This window comes from Aethalodelphis obliquidens, unplaced genomic scaffold (assembly GCF_003676395.1).
Source record: "Aethalodelphis obliquidens isolate GAN/ISIS:26980383/991018 unplaced genomic scaffold, ASM367639v1 scaffold4, whole genome shotgun sequence".
Taxonomy (NCBI): domain Eukaryota; kingdom Metazoa; phylum Chordata; class Mammalia; order Artiodactyla; family Delphinidae; genus Aethalodelphis; species Aethalodelphis obliquidens.
Window position 1 is genome coordinate 40,484,615 of NW_020837948.1, and position 13,907 is coordinate 40,498,521.

The 13,907-nt window shown below is 40.3% G+C and overlaps 2 protein-coding genes across 2 annotated transcripts in view; one reads left to right on the plus strand and one right to left on the minus strand.

The window, feature by feature from the left end:
* RHOBTB3 (Rho related BTB domain containing 3) overlaps positions 1–2,968 on the minus strand; it is a 55,995-nt gene extending 53,027 nt beyond the window's left edge. Inside the window, exons 1-2 of the mRNA XM_027100582.1 lie at positions 2,703–2,968; positions 2,297–2,522 (exon numbers count right to left, since the gene is read on the minus strand). Coding sequence (XP_026956383.1) covers positions 2,297–2,522; positions 2,703–2,704 — 228 coding nt within the window. The 5' untranslated portion in view covers positions 2,705–2,968. The remainder of the gene's footprint in view (positions 1–2,296; positions 2,523–2,702) is intronic.
* The window catches only part of SPATA9 (spermatogenesis associated 9), a 75,016-nt gene continuing 63,878 nt past the window's right edge, over positions 2,770–13,907 (plus strand). Inside the window, 2 exon segments of the mRNA XM_027100585.1 lie at positions 2,770–3,116; positions 6,176–6,257. Of these exon segments, the coding sequence (XP_026956386.1) occupies positions 2,801–3,116; positions 6,176–6,257 (398 nt within the window). The 5' untranslated portion in view covers positions 2,770–2,800.

A 13,907-nucleotide genomic window follows, 5' to 3' on the forward strand; every position in this document is an offset into this window, starting at 1 on the left:
GGCAGTTATGCAACACGAGGCTTGGAGCCACATTTGAGGAATGGAACTCATCTGTTGAAAAATAATCTTAATTTTTTACAGCAAAACAACAATTTTATTCTACTTGGTTGTGAGGCTGCAATACAGCATCTACTAAGTACTAACACGGCTGCCTCTATGTACTTTATTTGTGTGGAGATCTTGAATGATGTGTGGGAAAACTTTACTTTTGCTTCATTTAAGCAATACACGGATATACTAAAGTTGTGATAAACACTTTATTATTATCGTAGCTACCGCTTATTGATTACTTACTACATGCCCGTCTAGATGTTAAGAACTTTACACATACTAACTCATTTATTCTTCAGCACAGCTCTGGGAGGCAGGGATTATTATGTTTATTTTACACACAGAGTAAATAAAGCTAGGAGAGGATGAGTGACTTTACCCAGGAACACAGCCACTAACTCGCAAGGTGAGGATCTGAAATCAGGTCCTTTTGATATCAAAACCTGTGCTCTATCTGCTCTGCTATGTTTCATATTCTGATTCAGTACATGGCAAATACCAGCTGATGAATACAATCAACTTTCATATCTCTGACGGGCTTTTACTTACCACCAAGAGAAGAAAAGCACCTCATAAAGAGTAGCTCTACAAATGTATTCTACTATGTCTGAAGACCACTATAACCCAGAAAACTGTGCCTGGTTACAAACTCAATGTCTTAAAAAAGGCCAGAGTCTAACCAAACAAAAGGTGATTAACATAATAAAACATAACAATAAACTTAAGACCAAAAAAATCCAGACTGTGAAGGCTTATTTCAATCGATTTGGAAGATTTCATTTACTACAATCCATGGGATCACAAGTATTTGCTTTTGCTAAACTAACAACATAAAAAGGAAAGAGTTCACTGCTCAAAGAAAAAGCAGGAAAGGTTAACCTAACATCCTAATTCAGCTTATTTTATTTTCCTTACATTTATTTACTCTATTCACTCAACATTTGTTCAACTGAGTGTAGAACCAATTAGTTTTTAGACTGTAAGATTTTTCACAATGAAATGACCAAAGTAAAAGAAGGGTTTCATTTGCTTGCATGGACTCCAGCCAGTAAGTTCTCTACCAATGCTTCCATGATCAGCATCATCACTGTCATAATTAGGAATTTAATAGCATCCCTGTTATTGAAAAAGCCCATTTTTCATTTATTTTAGCCTATTAAATTTACTTTAGCTGAAAATTTATTTGGGCAAGTGATCTTTTCTTTCAGTAATATGGAAATTTGCATAAGAAATGTTTTTACGTACATGCTATACATTTCTTTGGAAAGGTGTATTAGTTCCCTATAGTCCCTAATTCGGTTTTCTTAAAGTGCAGTTTAAATGTAAATCTCACATAATGATATCTGTATTTTTTTAGACATTAAACTTTCTTCTGTTATAAAATATAATACTTAGCTGCAACATAAGTTTTATACTAGTAAAGAATCAGAAACTTTCGAGTAAGATTACATGAAAACATTCAAAACATGATGCTATTGTGTACTGAAAACATTTATACATGTCAGAGAGTAGATTTCTTCTTTTATCACTCAGACTAGCATTTATCAACTTCATTACGATTTCTTTTAATTATAGCAAATTTTAAAGCTTTTTCAAGTCCCAAAACAGTATTAGCAATATTTCTGATTTACAGGTCACTAAAAAGAAATGGCTAAATATATCAAGAATATCTGCATTATTAAAATTAAAAACACTAATTAAATTTTTTCAAAGGTGGATAGTGCTATAAAAGAATCGTTTAAAATTAATTCTCAGTCCCTGTCTTTCCCGCCCCCTTTCCAGGGGTCCTATTTCTGAGCCGCCCCAGTGAAATGTATTTTTGCTGTGTTGAGCTTTCAGAGATCTTTATTTTTAGAACACTAATATTTTATATCACCCACAGGGTAGGCATGAAAAAACATTGCTGTCTGCTGGTGAAACTTAGTGACCTCGTCCCTTGGGGTTGGGACATTCAGTCATCTGTCTACCAAGGGACAACCCAGAGTCGTGAAGTGTACGCGTTAAGTGCTTCACATTCCCACTGGGGCTTTTTCCCTTCTAAGAGTGTTCTCTGCCTAGGCTGGACCCTGCCCAATGAAACGAAGGACCAAAGATTTTCCCCAAAATGTTTTAAAAACTCTCCCCAGGTGACCCAGACGTCCACATTCATGAAAGGGGAAAAAGGGGGAGGAGAAAAAAAAAAAGAGAGAAAGAAAGAAAAGGAAAGCTCCATCAGCCTCTGCACAGAGCAGCTGCGGGCCCTTACCCAGACGGGACAGTCGTGGACCACTAGCTTGACGTTCCCAAACGCGCTGGCCTGATACTCGGTGAACACGGGACGCGCGACCGTACTGGTCGCGTTCAGCAACAAGCTGCTTTCGTCCCCTGAGACCAGCGGGCTTCTCCCCAGGTAAGTGCGGATGAGCCCCGACGGCCGATTGTCCTGGTGAAACGCGTCCCCCTCGTTCCCCAGCGCCACGATGTGAATGGACCTACACGGCAGAGACGGGGGCGAGGGGGAGAAAAGGCGCGTGGTCGGCGCGAGGCTCCCTTTCATCCCAACAGGAAGTGCGGGGGGCAGCGCGCGGCGGGGGTGGGCACGAGCCCCTCGCCCAGGGGCGCACGGCACGCGCTGGGGTAGAGACAATGGCAGGACCGCGACGCGTACATACATGATCTCAAATCCAAGGGCAGGGCGGCGACTCGGAGAAAAGCGGCTCCTCACGGCTTCTAGGAGCCCGTCCGCGGCGTATCCACCCGCAATCAGCTCATGCCGGGCCGCGTCCCCCCTAGCGCACCTCCCCCGCTGCGCGGCCGACGCAGAGCGGGCCCGCGCGAGCCAGCGAGCGAGCGAGCCACGGGGGCCGAGGGCGTGCGAGTCTGGCCGTGTGCGCGCGGCCAGCCAGTCAGGAAGTGCCAGGGAACATCCCGGCCGGCTGCGCCGCTCCCGCCTCCCCGGCGGCCGCCGAGCGTTGCCGGACGCCGTAACCCCGCTCCGCCGCGCTCCCTCGGCCGGTCAGTAGTCGCCTCCTCCGGCTGCTGCTGCTGCTGCCGCCGCCGCTCCCCCTCCTTCTGGCCCAGAGAGGGTAGGAGAAAAGCCGGGCCTCCGCCCCCTTGGCGGGCCGGGCGGGCCGGGCGGGCGGGCGGGAGCAGCACGTGCCGGCCTTGGGGGTCGGGAGGACGAGGGGGCCGCGCTCCTCGCTGAGGCCCCGGAGCCCGGGCGGCGGCGGCCGGGTACAAAAGAGCGGCCCGCGCGCGGGGCGCCGCGGAATATAAATTAATAAATACGACGCCCCAGCCCGAGAGCTCCCGATCGCCAATCCGCCTGCAGCAAGTTTGTTCAACTCGACAGGCTGTAACCAGAGCCGGGGAAAGGGGAGGGTGGGTCGGTGAGGCCCCTGCTCCCTAAAGACTGGAAAAAAAAGAGGTGAGGGAAGCCAGCTTCCCTGGGAGTCCAGCTCGCTGGCCGCTCCAGCAGCCCCAATTTTTTTTTTTTTCCCCTCTTGGCCTTGACCAAAAAGTGTTTTAGCAAGTCTGCCGCTTTGTCATTTGTCAACATGTAGTACAGCTGTTTTCTAGAATCATACTTGTGAGGAAAAAAATAAAGGCAACATTCATCCTGGTGCAGAAAAGGTTCTTTGTTCACGCAGCAACTAATTCGCTAATATCGCTTCAGAAGGATTATTTACTACTTCAAGCTATATTCGGCATCTTTTACCAAAAACTTAAGGGTTTTTTGCTTTTTTTTTTAAGTGTTGAGGTTCTTATTATGATAGTTTTAGAAACCAGTTACGAGTGAGGTGTTTGTGTTTACATGCTAAATGCTAGTTTATGTGGAGATTTTTCTGTACATATTATGGCCACATGTTTAATAATACCTCCTCAGACCAGCTGAAAAAATAACGATCATGCTAATGCAAGGATACTTTAGATTCTTTCATGATAACGCCCTGAAGTAAAGGCTGTGAATGTCCCCAAAGGGCCTCAAACTGCCTCAATGCAAATGAAGACTGGAATCCACTAATTCCAAGAAGGGCCAGAGTTTACTCTGGGGCTCTGCTTCTCCATAAACATGAAAATTCTTACAAGTGCTCTGTGTTGAAAGAGTTCTTGTTTATCCTTTTATTTATTTATGTATTTAGCCCGACTTTAAAATGTTGCTGTTTCTTTTCTCAACCGAGCTATTTTGAGGGTATGAAACAGGAGGTGCTGAGTAGGACAGTGAAAAGCCTAGGGTAAGAGCCCTTTGGAATGTGAACTACTTTTTATTATGGGCCCTTGGTTGCTCAACTGAAAGTAGTTTAATAGTTTCTCATGCTCAAATAGGGTATAATGGGGGGCATTCTTTATGTTGTCACTGATTTTTTAAAAATCTAATTTCCTTTGCACTCAGTATAGTTTCTCTTTTAGTCTCTAGAACCTAAAACATCCTGAAATCTTTGAGAGTACAGGATCACCTTTTCTCTGGGGTCATCAATCCTCTCCAGTAACCACAAGTCAAAAACAAAGACACTAGAATGGGTGAATGAATAAAGAAAAATGTAGTATATACATACAATGAAATATTATTCAGCCTTAAAAAAGGGGGAAATCTTGTCATATGTTACAACATGAATGAATCTCCAGGGCAATAAGCTAGTCATAGAAAGACAAAGACTGCTTATTCCACTTACATGAGGTATCTAAGGCAGTCAAACTCTTAGAAACAGAAAGCAGAATGCTGGTTTTAAGGGGCTGAGGGGAGAGGAAAATGGGGAATTCTGTGAGTATAAAGTTCCCATTTTGTAAGATGAAAAAGTTAAAAGATCTGTTGCAAACAAGGTGCATATATTAATGTATACTTTTAAATGGTGAAGATGGTAAATTTTGTGTTTCACCACTATATATATATATATGAGAGAGAGAGAGAGAGTTAAGAGTTAGAGTTGCTGGGAAGTGGAAGGAAGGGAGACAGTGTTCATTTTTTCCTCAGTTATTGAGTATGTGAGCCAGGTCTGTGCTGGTAGGCATGGGAGATACTAAGATACATAAGACTCTGTCCTCACCCTTGAGAAGCTAAATCTATTCAATATTGTTAATGGTCACCGTGTTGTGAATATTAATGCATTCAATCCTTTTGAAAACATACTTGTTCCGTAAAAATTATAATACAGGCTTATGCATTCAGTAATAGAGGTAGGAACAAAGTACATGGATAAAGTTCAGTGAACGTTAAGAAGAGATATGTGCCTTGTGTGTCATCAGAGAGACGTTCATGGAGGAAGTAACCATTGTGTTAGGTCTTAGAAGATGAAGAGAAGCTTGCTAGATTTGGAGGAATCGGTGGTTAGAAGTATTGGTGGAAAGAATGGACAGACGTCATATACAAATCACATGCAGAGGTAGAGATGTGGAAGATCGTGGCTGATTCAGGGAACAGCAAGAGCTAAAATTAGTGCTGGTGTTCTGATTCCTTTATTGCAGCAGGCAGAAAAGAGAGTGGTAGAGGCTTCCCAAGGGATTTCCAAAGTCAGACCTGGTGATACTCAAGTTATAGCTTTGGAATCCCTAGACCAACCTCTGTTTATATGACAAAAGCCTGTCTAGATGCTCACCAAACCCATTTCCTCTTCCGGAACCCATAGATAAAGTACATTTCCCAAAGTTTTTGCATGTAGATAGGGCCATGTAATTAGTTCTCACTAGTGAAATACGATCCCTGCTGAGCAGTTAAGAGAAGGTGGACCTTCTCCATTTTTTTTCATCCATCCATCTACCAACTGGATGAAGCCGGGTCAACCTTGAAGCCATGTGTTGATCTGCAGCTTAGAAGAAGCCTGAGTCTCTGAATGACGAGTTATAGCAGAGCCTTCTCACAGCATGCTTTGTACTGTGATATGGGTGAGAAAATAGATCTTTATTGAGTTAAGCCAGACATTCTGGGGTCAATTATTACAGCAGCTAGTATTACTTATCTTGTCTAATACAGTGTCACAGATGGTCCATTTCCTGATATCTTAAAGATTCTTTTCATAATTATCTTAAGACTACTTTTTAAATAATTAATTCTCTTTTATGTACAATTTTTATTTGGTTTATATATTTGTAGTTTCCCTCATTAGTAGCATTAAGTGTTTGTTTGTCTGTTTGTTTGCACTTTTACCAGGGTGTAACAAATTGGATTATCATATGTCCTCCAACTTCAAGGTCACTGCAGAACACACAAGGAAGGTCCTCCAGCCCAAACAGTATGTTTTTCTATTTTCCTGGCTCGAATGCCACTGTTTCATATTCATTCTGATAGATGTTCTTATCCCCAGATAAAATGTAGCCACATATGAGTGTAAGATACAGAAGTTGACCCCTGAAATTCCAGAAAAGATATTTGAACTTTTATCTTCAAACACATATATTCCCCCCCCAAAAAAAAGAGGGAAAGAAATTAAGCCCTACTAATATTTAATGTGAGGATTGGTAGTGGCACCCCAAACTTGATGCATTAAGTGGGCAGGCACTCAGGGTGCTCTGGGGAGAGGGTGGTAGCACAGCCGCTCACTGTGTGGGGAGGGGAGGACTCTCCTGTGTTCACTTTTAACATATTGCCACATGTTGCAGTTTCTGTATCTAACTAAATGGATTTACAGATCATATTTAAGTAAACTATTATAGCATGGATCAGTGGAGACAGTGTTAATAATGCAAGAACAGGCAAACACAATGGGCTGAGCTGACATTTCTGGCGCCCTTTTTGGAGCCACACTGCAAGATGAAAAACTAATGACTAATTAGATCTGACAAGAAGTTGGCAATGCTAGTTAAAATTATTTCTAAAACTGTTTTAAGTATGAATTTATATCTAGTTTTACTAACATCTTCACCCAAATTATGTATTACAGATAATGATGTTCTGAACTGATCACTGTTAGCTAACCACTTAAAAAGTAGACATCCAAACTCATAAAGCTCAACAATATTTCTAAAATATTTAAGGAGTGTATGATTCAAGCCAATACTTTAAAGAAAATTCACCAATTATAAATGCTATGAAGCCTTTTCTGAGCTTCCTTAAGAATAAAAAGTCAAAAAGCAACATACCATTGGGAAAATAGTTTTCTTCTTGTGAAGATAAAAATGTTTGAAATAACACATGGAACACAGATGGAAAAAAGAAACTGCATTCCTTTGACAGCAAATACCTTGAGAATACGCATATAAAACATTGCTAAAGACCTAATGACACAAGTATTGGAACATGTTACACAATGTGGGAAGTTTACTATAATGTTAAATGGAAAGCACAGATGTTTTTAATATGTCTCACATTATGGTATTGGATAGATTCTGTTTCAGTGCGGTGTTTACTAGATTGTGTTTCAATAATGAGATGCATTTTAAAGTGACGATTCTGTGAGCCGCCAAAGGAAAACTATAGTAGAGAAGGTATTTTTTCTCTAATACATCTTTGAATGGTATTTTCAACAATTGACTTAAAAAAATAAAAACTGTGTTTTATGCAAAACTTGTGTAAGTGTAACCACCGATGGATGAGTTACTTAGACTTAAAAAAATTTTTTTAAAGAAAGGAAGGATTCCAAGTTAAGATTACAGGGAGAGCAACCACATGAAATTCATTTGAGGTGTATCTCATAAGCAGTTATTCCAGCAAAGAAGCTGGAGCCAGAAACTGAGGTTAATTTTGTGGAAAGAAACCTTGTATAACAGTTTTAAGATTTTTCTTCACTGTGAAATATAATACATACAGAAAAGTGCATAATACCTATGCACGTAGTTAATAAATAATTATAAAATAAACATTCCTAAGCAATCTCCTAGGCCAGAAGATAGAACATTATCATCACTCATGCAAGGGTGCACACACCCAAACACTGCCCCCCACACACACACAGGTGCCCCTCCTCAGTTGCAGTTTTCTTCTTTTTCTTAAAGATAATCATGAGCCTGACTTTTGTGATGATTATTTATTTATTTTTCCTTACAGTTTTGCTACCTATATGTGCATTCCTAAGCTAATATTTTGTTTTTTCCTCTCTTTGAACTTTATATAAGTGGCATCACACTCTACAGACTCTTTTGCATCTTGTTTCTTGGACTCATCATCATTTGTAAGATTCATTTATGTTGATGTAGCCGTGGTTTGTTCCTTTCATTCCTTTGTATTGCAGAATAGCATCCAGTGGATATATAAATTATCATTTTCTTATCCATCCCATTTTATTTATTTATTTTTAAAAATATTTTATTTATTTATTTATTTGGTTGTGTCAGGTCTTAGTTGCGGCATGCGGTCTTCTCTCTAGTTGTGGTGCATGGGCTCTCTAGTTGTGGCACATGCGGGCTGTAGAGCACGCAGGCTTAGTTGCCCCTCGGCATGTGAGACCTTAGTTCCCCGACAAGGGATGGAACCCACTTCTCCTGTGTTGGAAGGCGGACTCTTAACCACTGGACCACCAGAGGAGTCCTTATCCATCCCATTTTAGATGCACGTGTGTATTATTTCTAGTTTTTGCCTATTACAAACAAAGCCACTAGGACCACTCTCGTTTTAAAATATAATATCTTGGTGGGTATGCTGGATCACAGGGCATGTGTATTTCCAACTTTGGTAGATAGTACCCAACTGATTTCAAAAGTGGTTTTAAGTATTACACTCCCAATAGCAGGGCATGAGAAGTCTCCCTATATTTCTTAACATACTTAAATAATACTTAGTATATGCCAGATATCATATTAACTGCTTTATAAATGTTGACTTTTTAAATTCTCAAATAACCCTATTGAGTTGGTTCTATTACTATCCTAATTTACAGGAGAGAAAATTTTGGCACAGAGAGGCTAAGTAATTTGCCCACAGCTATACAAGTAGTAAGAATCCAGGAGCTGGGATTCTTAGACAATTGGCTCCAGGGTCTATGTCCTTACCGACTATGCTATGTTTGTTTGTTTAAAATTAATTAATTTATTTATTTATTTTTGGCTGCGTTGGGTCTCCATTGCTGTGTGCGGACTTTCTCTAGTTGTGGTGAGCGGGGGGCTACTCTTCATTGCCCTGTGAAGACTTCTCACTGTGGTGGTTTCTCTTTTTTGTGGAGCATGGGCTCTAGGTGCACGGGCTTCAGTAGTTGTGGCGCATGGGCTCAGTAATTGTGACTCATAGGCTTAGTTGCTCCACGGCATGTGGGATCTTCCTGGACCAGGGCTCGAACCCGTGTCCCCCACATTGGTAGGTGGATTCTTAACCACTGCGCCACCAGGGAAGTCCCCACTATGCTATGTTGATGTTTGAAAATTTTCCCTTTATATGTAATTTTTGCAATTGAAAATGCATGTAACCTATAAAAACTCTGATATCTTATAGGATTTTTTAATCCACTTGAGTAACATTAGGTAAAATGGAAATGCATCCATCAGATTTAACCAAAATCTTTGCATAATGAGTGATGAGACTGAAAAATAGGTATGATTTAGCAACCCAGCTAATGAAGCAGTTCTTCCATTTAAATACCCGTATCTTTGTGAATTCTTTTCAGAGAGCCTTTAAATAAACTGAACATAAAAGCAGACATCTGTGTTGCTGTATCACAAAATATTGACCCAAGATCTAAAGAATAATGAGGCATATTCAATTATTGTTCCCCTAAAAGGCTTTGTTAACAATAACATGCTAGAGAAAAGTATATTTTGTATTATTAGTAATACATTTTGAAATTATTTAAAATATGATTTACTTCATCTTTATCTCATCTATTGAAAATCTTCAATTTCAGTATGTTTTATTGTATTCATAATATATTAACAGTAATACATGCATGTCATTTATAAAGATATTGGGGGTATGCTCAAAATTCTTTCCAATAGGAGACTCAGTCAGAAGAGTTTGGAGACTACTGGTCTGGTGTCTAACGCTGTGTCTTAGAGAGCAGGCTTAGAAGGAAACCACAGTGGAGTCTTGGACTGCCAGGAAGCAGAACAGGGCATTGGGCTGGGGACTGCTGAAGGAAAGCTGTGGGAGAGGAAGTAAAGGGAAGATAGGAGAAGGTAACACAGATAAACTGCACACCTACTTGCCTAGAAATCAGCCCAGTGAAAAATGTATTTGTATTGTATTAAGTAATCTAATGAGAGATAAAGTTTGCAAATTTACACAAAAATCACAAAATTCAAGATTAGCTTTTTTTTTTTTAAACAACTATAGCTTGCAGTACTTCACATAGAGTAACCTAAGCAAAGTCACGTACCAGGGTCAGTAACCATACAGTCAGTCATAAGAAAAGTTGTTACTCATTTTATTACTTGGATAAATCTTCCCAGAGAAATAGCCAACAGCTTTCTTCTAAATTGTGGATTTCTTCTAAACCACAAGGCTGCAATACCATTAATTCTGTTTGGAGAAGCTAAAGTGAGAATCCAGAATGTTATGTATGTGCAAAATCCAACTACCCTGAGCTCTTTCGGAAAAGGTCTAAAATGTGCGTTTGAACTTATATTATCCACCCACCTCTATTATTGTGCCCAATCATGTTTTTCAAACAATTGTTCTGTTTTTCAGTTAAAATGTTACTTTAAAATGCCAGAAAATTTGTTCCTTGGAATCAGGATTGCCCATTTCTTACCAGCATTTTTCAAAGGTTTGAACTTCAAAGAAACCTGGTTGTTTGGCCTTTAATAGGCCTGCTCTGTTATTCAGCCCTGGAAAAATATATATGCGAGTATCATAATCAAGCACTATTGATTGTGTCATTTATTTATGCATAATATTTTGTGAAATGTTCCATTTGTAGCCATACAGAAATATAGGGTATTAGATTTAAATGGTATAATACTTTGCTGATAGACCTCCTTTTGGAAGAATTCGAATACATTAAAAAATAGATTGTTATCATCTGGCTCTAGTTTTAACTGTAATAAAAGTTATGCAGTTTCCAACGGCAAATCCCTTTCAAGTCTTCCCCACCTCTTGTACTCCTTTTACTTGTTCAGGTACATGCATCTCTGCCATGGCCATCCATTGGGCATTACCCCAACTGGAGCATTTCACAGGCATGCTTTCAAATGTTCTCCTTTTTTCATTCAACAGCTATCACTAGCTGCGTAATGTGACTTCTGCCCTCAGACAATACTGCTGATTCTATTTTTCTAGACTTGCTTTTTACTTTTCACTTCTGAGTCTTTAATCCTGTCTGCAGTTAAACTCTTTTTACAGTGAACAACAATTGACATTTTCTTAGCAATCTTTTTTTTTTTTTTTTTTTTTTTTGCGGTACGCGGGCCTCTCACTGCTGCGGCCCCTCCCGCCGCAGAGCACAGGCTCCGGACGCGCAGGCCCAGCGGCCATGGCTCACGGGCCCAGCCGCTCCGCGGCACGTGGGATCCTCCCAGACCGGGGCACGAACCCGTGTCCCCTGCATGGGCAGGCGGACTCCCAACCACTGCGCCACCAGGGAAGCCCTTAGCGATCTTTTTTTCTGAGGAAAGCCCTACTGATACCATTAAATATTACGTTGGCAGCTTGTAACCTTGGGGAATAGTCCTTCTGGTGTTCTAACAGCTCATCTAGCTTATCTGAAGGATGTTGTTTTGTCTTCCCTTTTTCCTGCTCCTCACTTTCTCTAGAGATCCCCTGGGGCACATTTTTACTGACATTGCTCTCTACACTCCTTTCTAGAGCCCATTCAATTTTAAAAATCTAAATCTGGGACTTGAGAACTATTTTTGGTGGGTACTGTCTCCTCTCACTTTCAAACTAAAATGTCTGCACTTGTGTGATTATTATCATCTCTCCAGCGATATTACAGTTTCTCCCTCCCCCCTGACCCCCACCCCCTCTGTAGCCAGATCCAACCCCTTTTCACCCAATAACTGCCCTACTCCTACAGGGCCAATACAGTTTCTGCTAATGAAGGGGCTTGTTCCATGTCCTTCCTCAAGATGTTCTAGTACTAGTTACAAGCTCCTTCCGGAGTTAGGACTAAGGTGAGACCAGGCAATTCAGTCTACATTAAACAGCATTCAGACCTTCCTCCATGAAGCGATAAATAGGGAAAACTAAAAGCAAAGGCACTTCTGAACTAATCCCAGTGGCAAGCACAGCCTCTCAAATTTTCCACTGAATATCCCCCAAATGAGAGGTACTTGAGCAAAGCCCCTAACATTCCCATCCCTAACCTGCCACCCAGGTAGCAGCATAAGTTCCCCACCACAAGCCCAGATTTTTTTTTTTTGTCTTCTCAAGTTTTGTCATTAAGTCATAGTATCATTGTTGATTTAATATAAAAATAATAGTTAAACTACTTGACACCAGGTAAAATTAAAGGATGGGCCTTGTTTACCTTATGACTTAAAGAGAATTTATGAAATCCTAAAGAGAATTTATGAAGTTCTGAGGGGCAAGAAAACTCTTTCCTTCTGGAAAGAAACCACATTTTGTTGAACTGGTTAGTTAGAAACTATCTTTTTGTGGGTGAACAGAAACAGTAGGATAATCAGTAATTGTTATTGGAATGTTTGCCATGTAGGAAAAAATCTTGTTTTTACGGGTCATTATGTCTAACTCTTCAGAATTCTGGGAAAGATCTATGATTCCATGAACAAAAAGAATGAAACTCAGAAATGTGCAACCCTGGCATAATGCAGGAAGCAGTGAAGTATAACATAATACAAAAAATACAAAACCGACAAGAAAAGCAGAGTTTCCTTTGTTTTGTTTTGTTACAAGAGTTTTAGTACTCATTAGCTGTAGCCTTAAAATGGAACAGTCTGTTACTAGGTTGCTACCCATGAACAGTCACAAATTGTACACAATTAGTAACTCCCCATGCTGGACTCTAGAATTAGGAGTCATTTTCAGCCAGTGTATTTTATTAACTCACTATGGTTTCTAATAATTTAGTCAGTCGTCTCGCATTAATGATGATTACAACAGTGTTTTGCTAATGACTTCATCATGGTCTCAAAGATTTTTATTGCAGGAGGTCGAATTGATTTAAATAGAGTCACTGTTCTAAACAACCATGCCAGAAATGTCACAGGGAGAGGCCAGCTGGGCTGCTCAGGCTAGCCTCAGGATGACATTGCCTCAGTCAAGTCACATTTTCCAGGGCTCACTCCTTGCTTTTACAAGTCCAGAAACTTTATTTTGTCAAGGTGTCCAGAGCTGATCATACTCAAGAGATGAAGCTTGTACTAACCCAATGCACAAAGGGGCTGTGCAGAAACTAGAATACCAATTTGTTCATTTATAATGACAAGGTTAACTATCAAAGGGCCTAGAAATCTAGGATACGTGACTACCTTCTTTTTCCTTGAGGAAAGTCTACATGGGAAGCCCTTTATTACCTTTTCAGTTCAACAAACATTTATTAAGCACTTAAGGTACAGGTCATTTTGATCCCAAAGATGTTTTGCATATATAAACACTTTAATTAGAGTTATGGCAGCATTAAATTGTTATAGAGATATTATTTTCCAGAGCAAACTGCATTAAGTCAATTTATGCCTTGATCAGTTTTCTCAAGTTTTCTCTTCTGATTGGCAGGTTCAGTCTTTTAGAAGAGGCTAATATCTGTCTGCATGATGGAATTAGCAACAAAGTTTATCCAATAGCCACATTCACAAATCCACCTTCTAAATATGGTTCTTAACAAAGACTTCAAAGGAATCTGATAACCTGCTGAACTGGTATGCAAACAACTGTGTATAATGCACATGTGTGTTTTACTACTACATTCTCATAGCAAGGAGTGACCTAAAAACTTGGAGCCTTCCAGAGCCAACCTGGCATCTAGGCCACCAATACTACCCACTACTCAATATCAGGGCATTTCTAGGGCAAATTCTTCTTGAAAACTTTATAGCCTGTTTAACCTAACATGCTCCATTCC